This window comes from Lithobates pipiens, unplaced genomic scaffold (genome assembly GCF_037356315.1).
Source record: "Lithobates pipiens isolate NorthernLeopardFrog02 unplaced genomic scaffold, aLitPip1_a1.2 Scaffold_28, whole genome shotgun sequence".
Classification (NCBI taxonomy): Eukaryota; Metazoa; Chordata; class Amphibia; order Anura; family Ranidae; genus Lithobates; species Lithobates pipiens.
This window is the reverse complement of record NW_027507789.1, coordinates 194,591,728-194,610,398: the sequence shown is the minus strand read 5'-3', so window position 1 is coordinate 194,610,398 and position 18,671 is coordinate 194,591,728. Positions and strand designations below refer to the sequence as shown.

The 18,671-nt window shown below is 45.8% G+C and overlaps 1 protein-coding gene across 1 annotated transcript in view; it reads right to left on the bottom strand.

Moving 5' to 3' along the window:
* The window catches only part of RAB22A (RAB22A, member RAS oncogene family), a 45,039-nt gene extending 26,591 nt beyond the window's left edge, over positions 1-18,448 (bottom strand). The window contains exon 1 of the mRNA XM_077460233.1: positions 18,315-18,448. Within this exon, the coding sequence (XP_077316359.1) occupies positions 18,315-18,350 (36 nt within the window). The 5' untranslated portion in view covers positions 18,351-18,448. The remainder of the gene's footprint in view (positions 1-18,314) is intronic.
* Positions 18,449-18,671: the final 223 nt, after the last annotated feature.

Below are 18,671 nucleotides of genomic sequence, written 5' to 3'. Positions count from 1 at the left end.
AGTATGCCCCCTAGGATGAATGCCCAGAATGCACTCTGGGGATTTTTTCCCTGGGCGTATACTGACCTAAAAACAGAGTTACTGCCCAGCTGCAGCAGCTGTAAGACTCTCAAGCAGGAGTGACATCGTGCCGTCCCCCCTCCCCCTTATGAAGCTGGGGGCCATGAAACCCGGAAGAAAGACTGGTGGAAGGTGTCAGCCCTCCCCATTGGAAGACTTCGTTCTGAGGTAAGTGTCTCATGATGTACTATTATAGGGAGATTTTTTTTTTTAACCACCTGCAGTTTACTATGGTATCTCAGAGATAGCAGTGTAGCAAAGTCTTTAATGAGGACCTTCAAGGCCAAAGACAGCTGACATCCTTCAATATGTTGTGGGTTGTGAGGCATAGTGTGTGCAAAGATGGTGAAAGTCATTGGGCGCCAGACACTTCTTGAATGCAAAAGAGGTTTTATTTCTTTTAACAGTCCTTTTTATATTTTGAAGGGAAAGAGGGTTAGGGCCAGGACACCCTTGAGTAGTTGCAATTTCAATTGGTAGACTCCGAGACTTCAATAGGAGGACAGCTGTACAGGGAAAGGCCCAGCAAGGCACCACTTCTGCACGTGCAGGATTACTGTCTCCTATGACACCAGTACTTAAAGAAGAAGTAAACCCTGATGAGTTTACTTCCTCTTTGATTCCCTGCAAAGGTAAAGCATAATGGACTACTATGCATCGCATAGTAGTCCATTATGTGTCACTTACCTGACACAGGAGCCAGCGAAGTCACCGCTGTCCCCTGTAGTCCGGCGCATCCATCTTCTCGATGGGTCTCGCCTGCTTCGCCGCTGTCATTCGGTGAAGCCGCGATGACATCACTCCCGCGCATGTGCTCGGGAGCCGCCACGCGTGGCATATCGCCATTGACGGGTGCCGCGCTCAGTGCGCCTGCGCGTGGCTGTCTACGGCGCATGCGCCGTAGACAGCGGTGCCTGTCTTTCGGCAAATATCTCCTAAACCGTGTAGGTTTAGGAGATATTTCTTGGACCTACAGGTAAGCCTTAATCTAGGCTTACCTGTAGGTCAAAGTGTGTTGTAAGGGTTTACAACCACTTTAATACCCGGCAGAGGTTCCACCAACCCCATGGAAAACCTAAAGACCGGAGTTCCGCATTAACGCTCCAAGCTGCTGTAGAAAAGGAATATCTCAGTTCTATATATTTCCAACCGAACGCTCTCTAGGAATGTGATAACAGAGGATATTTGCTCTGCACTTAATAAAATGTACATTTGTTTGTATGGCACTCCTGCCTACACACATTAGCTTTCGTAATGTTACATAGAAGAGAGGTCACAAGGCAATACATTCACTTGCTACTGCCATCTGATTCACAGGAACACCCACAGATATATTTAGAATGCATAATAGTTAATTTTAACAAGTGCTGCCTAGGCAAAAAGTAGTAAAGAGAAACTACAGGCAACAAGTAATAAGACCGTCCACCGGTGAAGAGTTTATGGTAGCCACAAAACCTTGCAGGATTTCTTCTCTCTCTTTACCATTATAGACATTTTATTCTATAAGCAACTAGACCAGGGGTCTCCACACGTACTAAATAAAGGGCCAGTTATTGTCCTTCAAACCTTAGGGGGGCCAGACTGTGGCCAGCGGGAGTTGAAATTTTCCTGGCATCGGTGGTAGAAAAACATCACCACATTTGGTATTAGGGGGAGGAATAGTGTTGGGATCATTGAGAGGAACAGTGCCCCGTTGTTGGTGTCAGTTGGCAGAATAGTGTCCCATATCACTGGGAGGAAAATTCCCCCAAGGGCCAGATAACGTGTCATGGTTATGCAGTGATCTTCCTGTGTTTGCTTACCTCCCATCATGTGTTCAGACTAAGAGGCCAGCCACTTCCACCTGATGGTTTTTATAACCTCTCCTCTAAGCATGGCTCCACCCCAGGCCCTATCAGGGAGCCCTATATAAACCTGTGCACTGCAGGCCATCAGTGCTGATCAACCATTGTGTATTCCTTTGTGTGTTGGCTTCCTGTTACCTGCCGTGTGCGCTTCTACTGTTTTCTGTTACCGACTTTGGCGTGTCTCTGACTATCCCTGTTTGCCTGTGATCCTGACCTTTTGGCGTGTCCCCGACTATTCTTGTCTGCTTGTGGCCCTGACCTTGGCCTTGTCCCTCACCATCCCTATCCTCCTGTTGCCTATTGTGGGTGTGAGCTGGGGGAGCCTGGGGGTCGCGACCTGAAGCCAGTTGCAGCCAAGTCCATCCTCACCACTCGAGGCTCTGGTGAACACCTGCTGGCTCTTAGACTCCGCGCCCCAGGGAATCTTACGCTCTAACCCCGGTGGGACCTGTCTCCCGTCCGCAGCAGTCAGCCGTAGGGTCCACAACCTTGTGGTGCACTCCTGATCCCTACGGTGTGCATCTGTCACCTCTCCTCTAGGTGACCTGACATAAAGGCAAGCAAAGGTCCACATCTGGCCCCCAGGCTGCAATTTGGACACCACTAATCTAGATCAACCATTCTCAACCAGGGTCCTTCCAGAGGTTGTTAGGGGTTCCTTGAGCTGTGGCTAATTGAGCACGTGTTAGGGCAGGGCTCAGCCTTTGCTTGTCAAAGCTGGCCACTCAGCTGTCGGCTAATTGCCAGCTCCTTTCTCTCCCCAGTGACTCACCTGTTGATGATATCCTGCTTGTCAGTCCTGCCTACTTAAGCCGTCCAGCCCAGATGATCTCTGCCTTTGCCGTGGACACATCTTTAGAGATGCTCTCTTGTGTTCCTGTTAAAAATTCGCTTGGCTGACATTCCTTCTGGCTTCAGATCCTGCTTGCTGTTCTACTACACTCATCTCTGGCTCCCTGACATTTTGGCTTGTCTGACTATCCATTCCGGTTCCTGAACTCTGGCTATGGTTTGATTATGTTTACTCTGTTTACCTTTTAATAATTATTATGATTAAACAATTGTAATTTAACTGTACTTCTGTCTCATTCTGATTCATGGTTTCTGACAGCACCCAGAACCATTGCCACCTGGCAGAGTTAACTATATGAACCCAATCATCTTTTTAGCTGTCTGTAAGGGTAGAATTCTGACCACCACTGTACATGTGACATTCTTCCCCTAGCCACCAATATAGAGGCCATTTTTCCCCACTGAGCACCAATGAATTCGTTTTTGAAAAAGGCTCCCTGAGACCTGAAAATTATTTCAAGAATTTCTCTGGGGCAGGGGTCTCCAAACTACATCCCGCAGGCCACATCTTATCAGCTACAAGGTTTTATCCAGTTCACAGCAACTCGCCATGATAATACCCTGGATGGCAGCATCTAATTGCATCCTACTAAAGATAGGGTCACTCAGGGTAATGGCCAGGGAGTAAAGCTGTAGGTGTGCAGGGTACTCAGGTACCTAGGAGGTGTAGTACTAGGGATCTGCGTAGGCGCCGGCGGGTTATATAATCACTCGCACTTCAATATTTCTCAACCTTTTCATCATGGGATCTCTTGAAACAACTTTCCGGTCTCAGAACCCCTGCAAAAAATTACTATATCTACAAAATGATGTGATGGTCCTGGGAAGAATGCTCCTTACAGTTGTGGACATTGGGAAGAATTACCCCCTTACAGATATCTAAAAAGATCGATGGTGTCAGTGGGAAACCCTGTGCTTTACATACGCTTTAATTTGGAAGTAAACCGTAGATTTCCAAAAACAGGTGATGGGTAGGCCTATTATGACAGAAGAGTTACTGAATGTCACGTCTGTTAATACTTTATTGTGCCTGGCAGTGTTTGCGTACACTTATGCCTCATACACACGATCGGAAAATCCGCCAGAAAAAGTCTGATGAGAGCTTTTGATCGGAAAATGCGATCGTGTGTATTCTCCATTGGACTTTTGCTGGTGGAATTTCGGCCAGCAAAAGATTGAGAGCAGGTTCTCAATTTTTCAGTCGGAAAAATTTCCGATTGGAAATTCCGATCGTCTGTACAAATTCCGACGCGCAAATTTCCTACACATGCTCAGAAACAATTCAACGTATGCTCGGAAGCATTGAACTTAATTTTCTCAGATCGTCGTAGTGTTGAATGTCACCGCGTTCTTGATGGTCGACAGTTCAGCAAACTTGTGTGACCGTGTGTATGCAAGCCAAGCTTGAGCTGAATTTCATCGGGAAAAAAACATCTAAGATTTTTCTGATGGAAAATTCGCTCGTGTGTACGGGGCATAAGCAATGCATGCGCAGCTCAGTATATAGTCTCAGCGTGATCCTGGAAGATGGAACTCCTGTGCACATGCTCAGCACTAGCGATCAACCACAGTGGAGGAAAGAGAGAGTTATAACTCGCTGGCTGGTAGTATGGTAATACAGACTGGCACATCCACAGCCCATTCACTTCATGCACGTTTTTCGCCCAAAAAAAGCTCCCACTTCTTTTCTGGACAACAAGCTCCACGCGATTTTTCAAAGTCGCAGTTTGCCGAAATGGCTGTGCGATTCGGTCATGCGACAATCGTAGCAGATTCCCACCAGGTTTGGGGAGCCATTTAGAATGAATGGAACCATAAAGCTTGTTGCGTGTTTTGCACCGATTGGCACGTGATTTGGAATCCAAATTGCGAAGTGTGAATGGAGCCTAAAAGTATATTACTTAGAGTGATATTAACGGAAAACTTTTTGTAACCCTTTCAAATGCATCAGATGCTCCCCAGCTAAAGCCTATGGTATCCAGGTGACTCCTTTCCCTAGCGAGGACCTATAGAGCCACCCTTGACCACTCCAGGGAGAGTGAAGTCCCTAGCACAGCCCCCTTGCTCAGCCTTCCTCTCCTAGGAGTGTCTAATTACTGTCTGTGCTGGTCCAGCTCCTCTTGCCTCTCCCCTCTCTACATAACCTGTAAAAGCAGCTGCGCAGTCCTGTCCAGCTACTAGCGGCACTTTACCACTAACGCGGCTGACACCCAGTGTGAAAGGGCTCTTTGATTTTACAGGTCCTTCTGTGACAGTGGGACTTGTAGTCTTTCTATTCACATTTCCTTATGAATGAATGGCAGCAATGCAGAGTCGGGCTGAAACGATTAATTAATATTATCAATAATAAACGACAATGAAAATCATTGTCAATTAGTTGGAACTGAATGAAGTTTGTATAGTGTATGGCCAGGTTAAGCCTTTAAATCAGGGGTCTCCAAGCATTCCAACCTTCCAGTTTACTGTCCTTCAGACTTAAAGTGAAGGGCCACCCAAAAAAAAAAAAGCATTAATATTCTAAAAAAAAAAGAAATAAATTGAACTTACCTGAAACCTCCATACCCTGCCAACACCTTGCCAATACCCAGCCATACTCGGCGATACCCAGCCGTATCCAGCCATGTTCAGCCGTACCCAGACAATATTACAGTGGGGGAGATGTATATTACAGTGGGGGAGATGTATATTACAGTGGGGGAGATGACGTGGATATTACAGTGAGGGAGATGATGTGGATATTACAGTGGGGGAGATGTATATTACAGTGGTGGAGATGACGTGGAAATTACAGTGAGGGAGATGACATGGATATTACAGTGGGGGAGATGTATATTACAGTGGTGGAGATGACGTGGAAATTACAGTGGGGGAGATGACGTGGATATTACAGTGGGGGAGATGAATATTAAAGTGGTGGAGATGACGTGGATATTACAGGGGGGGAGATGACGTGGATATTATAGTGGGGGGGTTGTATATTACAGTGGGGGAGATGTATATTACAGTGGGGGAGATGACGTGGATATTACAGTGGGGGAGATGACGTGGATATTACAGTGGGGGAGATGATGTGGATTTTACAGTGGGGGAGATGTATATTGCAGTGGGGGAGATGTATATTGCAGTGGGGGAGATGACGTGGATATTATAGTGGGGGAGGTGTATATTACAGTGGGGGAGATGACGTGGATATTATAGTGGGGGGGTTGTATATTACAGTGGGGGAGATGACTTGGATATTACAGTGGGGGAGATGTATATTACAGTGGGGGGAGATGACGTGGATATTACAGTGGGGGAGATGTATATTACAGTGGGGGGAGATGACGTGGATATTACAGTGGGGGAGATGACGTGGATATTACAGTGGGGGAGATGACGTGGATATTACAGTGGGGGAGGTGTATATTACAGTGGGGGAGATGACGTGGATATTATAGTGGGGGGGTTGTATATTACAGTGGGGGAGATGACTTGGATATTACAGTGGGGGAGATGTATATTACAGTGGGGGGAGATGACGTGGATATTACAGTGGGGGAGATGACGTGGATATTACAGTGGGGGAGATGTATATTACAGTGGGGGAGATGTATATTACAGTGGGGGAGATGACGTGGATATTATAGTGGGGGAGATGTATATTACAGTGGGGGAGATGACGTGGATATTATAGTGGGGGAGGTGTATATTACAGTGGGGGAGATGACGTGGATATTATAGTGGGGGGGTTGTATATTACAGTGGGGGAGATGACTTGGATATTACAGTGGGGGAGATGTATATTACAGTGGGGGGAGATGACGTGGATATTACAGTGGGGGAGATGACGTGGATATTACAGTGGGGGAGATGTATATTACAGTGGGGGAGATGACGTGGATATTATAGTGGGGGAGATGACGTGGATATTACAGTGGGGGAGATGACGTGGATATTACAGTGGGGGAGATGACGTGGATATTACAGTGGGGGTAATGACGTGGATATTACAGTGGGGGAGATGACGTGGATATTACAGTGGGGGAGATGACGTGGATATTACAGTGGGGGAGATGACGTGGATATTACAGTGGGGGAGATGACGTGGATATTACAGTGGGGACAATATGGTGGTGGAATTTCACAGGTTTTTGCATATTCAATTATTATTTGCTGATCCGAAAAATGATCCGATCCGTGAATCTGATCCGAGGAACGATCCGATCCGTTGCACCCCTAGCAGATATACATGTAAAACTTATATAGGGGAGATTTGTTTCATCCCTTTGTATGATCTGAGGCTGTTCACTTTCGCTGGGTATAGGAGGGGGTTTACATCCACTTTAACCACTTCAATACCAGGCACTTAGACACCTTCCTGCCCAGGCCAATTTTCAGATTTCAGCGCTGTCGCACTTTGAATGACAATTGCGCGGTCACGCTACACTGCACCCAAACTATATTTTTATCATTTTGTTCCCACAAACAGAGCTCTTTTTTGGTGGTATTTGATCACCTCTGCGATTTTTATTTTTTTGCTCAACAAATAAAAAAGGACTGAAAATGTTGAAAAAAAAAAAAAGTTTTTCTTTGTTTCTGTTACTTTTTTTGTAAACAAGTATGTTTTCTTCTTCAATGATGAGCACTGACGAGCACTGATAAGGCGACACTGATGAGAACCAATGAGGTGGCACTGATGGGCACTGATAGGTGGCACTGGCGGGTACTTATGGGTAGCACTGGTAGGTGGCACGGATGGGCACTGATGGTCACTGATAGATGGGCACAGATAGGTGAGCACTGATGGGCACAGATAGGTGGGCACTGATGGGCATTACTCAATTCATCTATTACTCTATGGTGCCAGTCAGTGCCCATTTGTCGGCACTGATTGCCACAGATTGGGCACAGAGGGCACGTGTGGATGGCCATGGGGGATGTACCTGCCCATCCACACGTTTGGGGCTTCCCTGGTGGTCCTGGCGGCTTCTCTGGTGGTCCAGTGTGGGCATCCGAGGGGGGGCTGCGCTGATAAACAATAAGCACAGACCGCCCTGTCAGGAGAGCTGCCAACCAGCTCTCCTCTACTCGTGTCGATCAGTAGACGACTTCTCTTCAACCACAGTGGCCATACATGAATCAAAATTCATTTTACAATCCAATTGTACAATCTCCTTTAAGGCCTGCTTCACACCTATGTGTTTTTTGGTGCTTTCTGAAGAAATGCGCTACAGTCCATTTAACCACTTTCAGACCGGACCAATTTAGGCCGATACGTATTCTTCTACATATTTTTGGTAAAAAAATCGCAATAAGCGATTATTGATTGGTTTGCGCAAAAGTTATAGCGTTTACAAAATAGGGATAGTTTTATAGCATTTTTATTAATAATTTTTTATTATTTTTTTTTTTTACTAGTAATGGCGGCGATCTGCGATTTTTATTGTGACTGCGACATTGTCGGGGACCCATCGGACATTTTTGACACATTTTTGGGACCATTGTCATTTATACAGTAATCACTGCTATATAAATGCAGTGATTCCTGTGTAAATGACACTGGCAGTGAAAGGGTTAACCAGTGGGTGGCAGTGTAGGGGTTAAGTGTTCCTAGGGGTGTGTTACTAACTGTGGGGGGGTTGGGCTTTCATTTAGTGTACACTGATCTCTGCTCCAATCACATGGAGCAGAGATCAGCGTCACTAGTTGCTAGGCAGAATGGAAAAATGTTGTTTATACAGCATTTCCTCCATTCGGCCGCTCCGTGAGACGATCGCGGGGATGCCCGCGGCGATCGAGTCCGCGGGTCCCGCGACCGGACTCACGGGGGTCCCGGCCAGCGCGGGAGCGCGCCGCCGGCGGCGCGCTCCCGATGGCAGGGCGGCATCGAATATTGGACGTACATGTACGCCAATATGCCTGCCCGTGCCATTCTGTCGACGTACATCGTCGTGCGCTGGTCGGGAAGTGGTTAACATGGATCCCTAAGGGACACGTTCACATCTATGCTTTTTTCAGCTGCTGCTTTTTTGGAAAGGGTCAAGGACTTCTTGAAACACAAAGCGGTGCTTTTTTGGTTCGATAGACTACAATGGAGAAGCTGCAGAAAAGCATGATGTGTGTTTTTACAGCAATTTTGCCATGATCTGCCCAACAACAAGTGGGCCAAAAAATAAAAAAACAAATAAAAAGTGTGAATCGCGGTTAAAATCGCATGTACAAAAAACACAAAAGCACAGCAAAAAGCACTGCAGAAACCACCAAAAGCAAACTGCAAAAGGTGTAAACCAGGGTGGATATAAACCAATGATTTTGTAAAACAATAGGATTTTTTTTATTTAAATCTGTTTTTTTTTTTAAATCAAATTTATTTTAATAAAAATGCTTTTGGAGTAAAAATCTATCTAAAGATAGTTTTCTATTTAAGATACATTAATCATTACGTTTATTCGGCATGAAATGGAGCTTAGTTATGTAGCATGAGGCTGTATATTCTGCAATATTTACATTTTTGGTAAACTCATTCAATGAATCCAAGCTCTGCAAGCTGAGATAACATGCACTGCATTGATGCATTCACACAATTTTACAGTAATCATGAGATAAAACAAAGTTCAGGAATATTCCTTTATCCCGTTGTTTTGCAAATCTATGTACACTACAAACTGTATGATTGAATCTGTTCTGATATCGCAGTTTTACTAAACCTGACAGCTTCTTATTCTAAATAGGAAACCTTCATTTTATTTGCAAATATTAAAGATTTTAACTACCAACAAGAATACGTCCTTACATTTAAAGAGCATCTGTCATTTTAGATGCATCATGGCAACGCTTGTTAGTGGAGATGACGTGGAAATTACAGTGGGGGAGATGACGTGGATATTACAGTGGGGGAGATGAATATTAAAGTGGTGGAGATGACGTGGATATTACAGGGGGGGAGATGACGTGGATATTATAGTGGGGGGGTTGTATATTACAGTGGGGGAGATGTATATTACAGTGGGGGAGATGACGTGGATATTACAGTGGGGGAGATGACGTGGATATTACAGTGGGGGAGATGACGTGGATATTACAGTGGGGGAGATGATGTGGATTTTACAGTGGGGGAGATGTATATTGCAGTGGGGGAGATGTATATTGCAGTGGGGGAGATGTATATTGCAGTGGGGGAGATGACGTGGATATTATAGTGGGGGAGGTGTATATTACAGTGGGGGAGATGACGTGGATATTATAGTGGGGGAGGTGTATATTACAGTGGGGGAGATGACGTGGATATTATAGTGGGGGGGTTGTATATTACAGTGGGGGAGATGACTTGGATATTATAGTGGGGGAGGTGTATATTACAGTGGGGGAGATGACGTGGATATTATAGTGGGGGAGGTGTATATTACAGTGGGGGAGATGACGTGGATATTATAGTGGGGGAGATGTATATTACAGTGGGGGGAGATGACGTGGATATTACAGTGGGGGAGATGACGTGGATATTATAGTGGGGGAGGTGTATATTACAGTGGGGGAGATGACGTGGATATTATAGTGGGGGAGGTGTATATTACAGTGGGGGAGATGACGTGGATATTATAGTGGGGGAGGTGTATATTACAGTGGGGGAGATGACGTGGATATTATAGTGGGGGGGTTGTATATTACAGTGGGGGAGATGACTTGGATATTACAGTGGGGGAGATGTATATTACAGTGGGGGGAGATGACGTGGATATTACAGTGGGGGAGATGTATATTACAGTGGGGGGAGATGACGTGGATATTACAGTGGGGGAGATGACGTGGATATTACAGTGGGGGAGATGACGTGGATATTATAGTGGGGGAGGTGTATATTACAGTGGGGGAGATGACGTGGATATTATAGTGGGGGGGTTGTATATTACAGTGGGGGAGATGACTTGGATATTACAGTGGGGGAGATGTATATTACAGTGGGGGGAGATGACGTGGATATTACAGTGGGGGAGATGACGTGGATATTACAGTGGGGGAGATGTATATTACAGTGGGGGAGATGTATATTACAGTGGGGGAGATGACGTGGATATTATAGTGGGGGAGATGTATATTACAGTGGGGGAGATGACGTGGATATTACAGTGGGGAGATGTATATTACAGTGGGGGAGATGACGTGGATATTACAGTGGGGAGATGTATATTACAGTGGGGGAAATGACGTGGATATTACAGTGGGGGAGATGACGTGGATATTACAGTGGGGGAGATGACGTGGATATTACAGTGGGGGAGATGACGTGGATATTACAGTGGGGGAGATGACGTGGATATTACAGTGGGGGAGATGACGTGGATATTACAGTGGGGGAGATGACGTGGATATTACAGTGGGGGAGATGACGTGGATATTACAGTGGGGACAATATGGTGGTGGAATTTCACAGGTTTTTGCATATTCAATTATTATTTGCTGATCCGAAAAATGATCCGATCCGTGAATCTGATCCGAGGAACGATCCGATCCGTTGCACCCCTAGCAGATATACATGTAAAACTTATATAGGGGAGATTTGTTTCATCCCTTTGTATGATCTGAGGCTGTTCACTTCGCTGGGTATAGGAGGGGGTTTACATCCACTTTAACCACTTCAATACCAGGCACTTAGACACCTTCCTGCCCAGGCCAATTTTCAGATTTCAGCGCTGTCGCACTTTGAATGACAATTGCGCGGTCACGCTACACTGCACCCAAACTATATTTTTATCATTTTGTTCCCACAAACAGAGCTCTTTTTTGGTGGTATTTGATCACCTCTGCGATTTTTATTTTTTTGCTCAACAAATAAAAAAGGACTGAAAATGTTGAAAAAAAAAAAAAGTTTTTCTTTGTTTCTGTTACTTTTTTTGTAAACAAGTATGTTTTCTTCTTCAATGATGAGCACTGACGAGCACTGATAAGGCGACACTGATGAGAACCAATGAGGTGGCACTGATGGGCACTGATAGGTGGCACTGGCGGGTACTTATGGGTAGCACTGGTAGGTGGCACGGATGGGCACTGATGGTCACTGATAGATGGGCACAGATAGGTGAGCACTGATGGGCACAGATAGGTGGGCACTGATGGGCATTACTCAATTCATCTATTACTCTATGGTGCCAGTCAGTGCCCATTTGTCGGCACTGATTGCCACAGATTGGGCACAGAGGGCACGTGTGGATGGCCATGGGGGATGTACCTGCCCATCCACACGTTTGGGGCTTCCCTGGTGGTCCTGGCGGCTTCTCTGGTGGTCCAGTGTGGGCATCCGAGGGGGGGCTGCGCTGATAAACAATAAGCACAGACCGCCCTGTCAGGAGAGCTGCCAACCAGCTCTCCTCTACTCGTGTCTGTCAGAGTGAGGAAAAGCCGATCAACGGCTTTTCCTGTTTACGTCGTGATCAGCTGTGATTGGACACGGCTGATCACGTGGTAACACACCGCACCACCGATGGCCGCACCACCGATCGCCACAATGCATGCCCCCACGGGTACACCGCGGCTGTTATCCTGAAGGACATCATATGACGTCCAATCAGGATAACTAAACCACCACCCGGCCATCATTTTGCTATAGGCCGGTGGTTAAGGGAGGCAAGACTGTAGGAATTGGGAGTAGAAAAGGCCCTGATGTCAGAGGGAATAAACAATGTCCCATCATTGGTGGCAGTGGGTGGAATAGTGTCACATCATTGGTGACAGTGGGAAGGTTAGTGCCCAATCACTGGTATCAGTGGGAGGAATAGTGCCCCATTATTGGTATCAGTGGGAGGAATAGTGTCCCATCACTGGTGACAGTGGGAGGAATAGTGTCCCATCATTGGTGACAGTGGGAGGAATAGTGTCCCATCATTGGTGACAGTGGGAGGAATAGTGTCCCATCATTGGTGACAGTGGGAGGAATAGTGCCCCTTCATTGGTGACAATGGGAGGAATAGTGCCCCTTCATTGGTGACAATGGGAGGAATAGTGTCCCATCACTGGTATCAGTGGGAGGAATAGTGTCCCATCACTGGTATCAGTGGGAGGAATAGTGCCCCATCATTGGGATCAGTGGAAGGAATAGTTGCCCCATCATTGGGATCAGTGGAAGGAATAGTGCCCCATCATTGGTGTCATTGGGAGGAATAGTGCCCCATCATTGGTGTCAGTGCGAGGGAATTATGCCCCATTGTTGGTAGTAGTGGATGAAAAAAGGGCCAGATAAAAGCAAGCACAGGGCCACAATTTGGAGACCACTGCTTTAAATCTAGAAGATCATGTGAAAGCCAGGCAACAAACATTTTCAGAAGGAAATGTCAACAATGATCTCCTCTACATTCCTCTCTATTGTCTCCCCATCACCAGGTAACACAAAGACTTCTGTACACAATGGCTGTTATACAATGGTGTCAGGAATGGTGTCAGTAGTTGCCGGGTAACCCATCAATACAGATTAAAGCTGCCCATAGAGGAGTCCATTTTTTTGCTCACCCAGGGGCTGACCTGATTTCCCCACCCACACTCCTGTGAATGGGGAATCCTCCCCGCTGTGTCTTTGTATTCTGACAGCTTCTCCGTCATCAGAATACACCGACCTCCAATGCCGTTCATAGACTGCAGTGCAGATCGAGCGGCTAAAATCTGACAGGGCAGTTGTACAGAAGTCGATCAGTAGACGACTTCTCTTCAACCACAGTGGCCATACATGAATCAAAATTCATTTTACAATCCAATTGTACAATCTCCTTTAAGGCCTGCTTCACACCTATGTGTTTTTTGGTGCTTTCTGAAGAAATGCGCTACAGTCCATTTAACCACTTTCAGACCGGACCAATTTAGGCCGATACGTATTCTTCTACATATTTTTGGTAAAAAAATCGCAATAAGCGATTATTGATTGGTTTGCGCAAAAGTTATAGCGTTTACAAAATAGGGATAGTTTTATAGCATTTTTATTAATAATTTTTTATTATTTTTTTTTTTTACTAGTAATGGCGGCGATCTGCGATTTTTATTGTGACTGCGACATTGTCGGGGACCCATCGGACATTTTTGACACATTTTTGGGACCATTGTCATTTATACAGTAATCACTGCTATATAAATGCAGTGATTCCTGTGTAAATGACACTGGCAGTGAAAGGGTTAACCAGTGGGTGGCAGTGTAGGGGTTAAGTGTTCCTAGGGGTGTGTTACTAACTGTGGGGGGGTTGGGCTTTCATTTAGTGTACACTGATCTCTGCTCCAATCACATGGAGCAGAGATCAGCGTCACTAGTTGCTAGGCAGAATGGAAAAATGTTGTTTATACAGCATTTCCTCCATTCGGCCGCTCCGTGAGACGATCGCGGGGATGCCCGCGGCGATCGAGTCCGCGGGTCCCGCGACCGGACTCACGGGGGTCCCGGCCAGCGCGGGAGCGCGCCGCCGGCGGCGCGCTCCCGATGGCAGGGCGGCATCGAATATTGGACGTACATGTACGCCAATATGCCTGCCCGTGCCATTCTGTCGACGTACATCGTCGTGCGCTGGTCGGGAAGTGGTTAACATGGATCCCTAAGGGACACGTTCACATCTATGCTTTTTTCAGCTGCTGCTTTTTTGGAAAGGGTCAAGGACTTCTTGAAACACAAAGCGGTGCTTTTTTGGTTCGATAGACTACAATGGAGAAGCTGCAGAAAAGCATGATGTGTGTTTTTACAGCAATTTTGCCATGATCTGCCCAACAACAAGTGGGCCAAAAAATAAAAAAACAAATAAAAAGTGTGAATCGCGGTTAAAATCGCATGTACAAAAAACACAAAAGCACAGCAAAAAGCACTGCAGAAACCACCAAAAGCAAACTGCAAAAGGTGTAAACCAGGGTGGATATAAACCAATGATTTTGTAAAACAATAGGATTTTTTTTATTTAAATCTGTTTTTTTTTTTTAAATCAAATTTATTTTAATAAAAATGCTTTTGGAGTAAAAATCTATCTAAAGATAGTTTTCTATTTAAGATACATTAATCATTACGTTTATTCGGCATGAAATGGAGCTTAGTTATGTAGCATGAGGCTGTATATTCTGCAATATTTACATTTTTGGTAAACTCATTCAATGAATCCAAGCTCTGCAAGCTGAGATAACATGCACTGCATTGATGCATTCACACAATTTTACAGTAATCATGAGATAAAACAAAGTTCAGGAATATTCCTTTATCCCGTTGTTTTGCAAATCTATGTACACTACAAACTGTATGATTGAATCTGTTCTGATATCGCAGTTTTACTAAACCTGACAGCTTCTTATTCTAAATAGGAAACCTTCATTTTATTTGCAAATATTAAAGATTTTAACTACCAACAAGAATAAGTCCTTACATTTAAAGAGCATCTGTCATTTTAGATGCATCATGGCAACGCTTGTTAGTGGGCATCCACTCACCCACTGCCGCCACGTCCCTCACCTTGTTGTGTCACGGCATCACCAGCCATCCCATTAAAGTGAATAGGACTGTCGGAGAGCCAACAGCGGGTCAGAGGAGGATCTGCTGCGGGACAGAGATGACAGTTGCTCTTAAAAAATTATGATTTAAATCAAGCCTTTTTACTAGTGATTTAAATCATAATTTAAATCGACTTGATTTAACCACTTACGGTCCACCTGCCGTCATTATAAGGCGGCTCTTTGCAGTGAAATACCATTGTTATGGCAGCAGCTAGCTGCTATAACCCTGGTATCCACTTCTTCAGTGGGTGGACCGCTTTAAAATAAAAGTGGTCTCAGCGGCAAATTCGCCGTAAGATCACTTTTATCAGTGATAACTCTTGACCAATAGGTGGGAAATCCATCTCCAGACAGGTCCCCTACTAGAGCTGCACGATTCTGGCTAAAATGAGAATCACGATTTTTTTCCTTAGAAGATAGATCACAATTCCCTCACGATTCTCGCGGCGTATCATCATCTTTCACATTAATGCAAAATTGCATTTGAAAGATGGCTGGGCAAATACAGTGTGACATGAAATATTGCAGCAATTGCCATCTCCTGTACCATGTCCCCAGTCTGTGACCATCTCCTGTACCATGTCCCCAGTCTGTGACCATCTCCTGTACCATGTCCCCAGTCTGTGACCATCTCCTGTACCATGTCCCCAGTCTGTGACCATCTCCTGTACCATGTCCCCAGTCTGTGACCATCTCCTGTACCATGTCCCCAGTCTGTGACCATCTCCTGTACCATGTCCCCAGTCTCTGACCATCTCCTGTACCATGTCCCCAGTCTCTGACCATCTCCTGTACCATGTCCCCAGTCTCTGACCATCTCCTGTACCATGTCCCCAGTCTCTGACCATCTCCTGTACCATGTCCCCAGTCTCTGACCATCTCCTGTACCATGTCCCCAGTCTCTGACCATCTCCTGTACCATGTCCCCAGTCTCTGACCATCTCCTGTACCATGTCCCCAGTCTCTGACCATCTCCTGTACCATGTCCCCAGTCTCTGACCATCTCCTGTACCATGTCTACAGTCTCTGACCATCTCCTGTATACATTTTATTTTTATTTTTTTAAAGTCAATTTCGGTATCAGTTTTGGTTTTTGGCCTAGTGTATTCTTCATTTTCAATATCGGTTTCGGTACCAAAAAACCCATTTGGTGCACCCCTAATATATACACACTATATCTCAAAAAAGTGAGTACACCCCTCACATTTTTGTAAATATTTTATTATATCTTTTCATGTGACAACACTGAAGAAATGACACTTTGCTACAATGTAAAGTAGTGAGTGTACAGCTTGTATAACAGTGTAAATTTTCTGTCCTCTCAAAATAACGCAGCACACAGCCATTAATCTCTAAACCGTTGGCAACAAAAGTGAGAACACCCCTAAGTGAAAATGTCCAAATTAGGCCCAATTAGCCATTTTCCCTCCCCATTGTCATGTGACACAAGGTCTCAGGTGTTAATGGGGAGCAGGTTTGTTAAATTTGGTGTTATTGCTCTCACTCTCTCATACTGGTCACTGGAAGTTCAACATGGCACCTCATGGCAAAGAACTCTCTGAGGATCTGAAAAAAAGAATTGTTGCTCTACATAAAGATGGCCTAGGCTATAAGAAGATGGCTAAGACCCTGAAACTGAGCTACAGCACTGTGGCCAAGACCATACAGCAGTTTAACAGGACACATTCCACTCAGAACAGGCCTCACCATGGGTGACCAAAGAAGTTGAGGTCACGTGCTCAGCGTCATATCCAGAGGTTGTCTTTGGGAAATAGATGTATGAGTGCTGCCAGCATTGCTGCAGAGGTTAAAGGGGTGAAGGGGTCAGCCTGTCAGTGCTTAGACCATACGCCGCACACTGCATCAAATTGGTCTGCGTGGCTGTCATCCCAGAAGGAAGCCTCCTCTAAAGATAATGTACACAGTTTGCTGAAGACAAGCAGACTAAGGACATGGATTACTGGACCCATGTCCTGTGGTCTGATGAGACCAAGATAAACTTATTTGGTTCAGATGGTGTCAAGCGTGTGTGGCGGCAACCAGGTGAGGGGTACAAAGACAAGTGTGTCTTGCCTACAGTCAAGCATGGTGGTGGGAGTGTCATGGTCTGGGGCTGCATGAGTGCCGCCGGCACTGGGAAGCTACAGATCATTGAGAGAACCATGAATGCCAACATGTACTGTGACATACTGAAGCAGAGCATGATCCCCTCCCTTCAGAGACTGGACAGCAGGGCAGTATTCCAACATGATAACGACCCCAAACACACCTCCAAGATGACCACTGCCTTGCTAAAGAAGTTGAGGGTAAAGGTGATGGACTGGCCAAGCATGTCTCCAGACCTAAACCCTATTGAGCATCTGTGGGGCGTCCTCAAACAGAAGGTGGAGGAGCACAAGGTCTCTAACATCCACCAGCTCTGTGATGTCATCATGGGGGAGTGGAAGAGGACTCCAGTGACAACCAGTGAAGCTCTAGCGATCTCCATGCCCAAGAGGGTTAAGGCAGTGCTGGAAAATAATGGTGACCACACAATATATTGACACTTTGGGCCCAATTTTGACATTTTCTCTTAGGGGTGTACTCACTTTTGTTACCAGCGGTTTAGACATTATTGGCTGTGTGTTGAGTTATTTTGAGGGGACAGCAAATGTACACTGTTATACAAGCTGTACACTCACTACTTTACATTGCAGCAAAGTGTCATTTCTTCAGTGTTGTCACATGAAAAGATATAATAAAATATTTACAAAAAATGTAAGGAGTGTACTCACTATTGTGAGATACTGTATATGTGTGTATGGATATAGATAGGTCTATAGATCTATGTATGCACACACATATATATATGTATATAGAGATAGATAGAGAGAGATGTCTAGTTCTATACAGACACAGATGTGATATAACACACACCTCTATCTATAGATATATACATAGATATACACACCCAGAGCTGTCAGTGTTATTGTACAGACACAGAGGAGCGCTATGATGTCACAGACATTACATAACCCCGTGTAGTGCCCCCTACGGGCTCAGTGCAGGATATTCGGATCTCCGCTCACTCACCCCCAGCAGGCAGACTTTCAGCTCTCTCAGGGCCATGTCAGATCACACAAGCCCGGGACCAGCGACGGATCTCCGGCCTTCAGCACCTCGGCCTTCCCGGGGGCCTGCAACAGCCGGACACGCCTCTCCATCCCGCCCCCTCCCCCTTTCCGCCCCCTTTTCCTCCAGACACGCCTTCTTACCACTCACAGCGCCCGTCTTATCTTGGCGGACACGCCTTTTACCCCACCAGCATACCCCGCCCTATTGCCTGCGTCCCCATCTGGCCCGCCCCCTCCCCCACTTTTCACCGGTCTTTACCACTGTGTGCCCGCCCCCTCAACCCACTGTCTAAGGTCCGCCCCCTCACATTCCTCC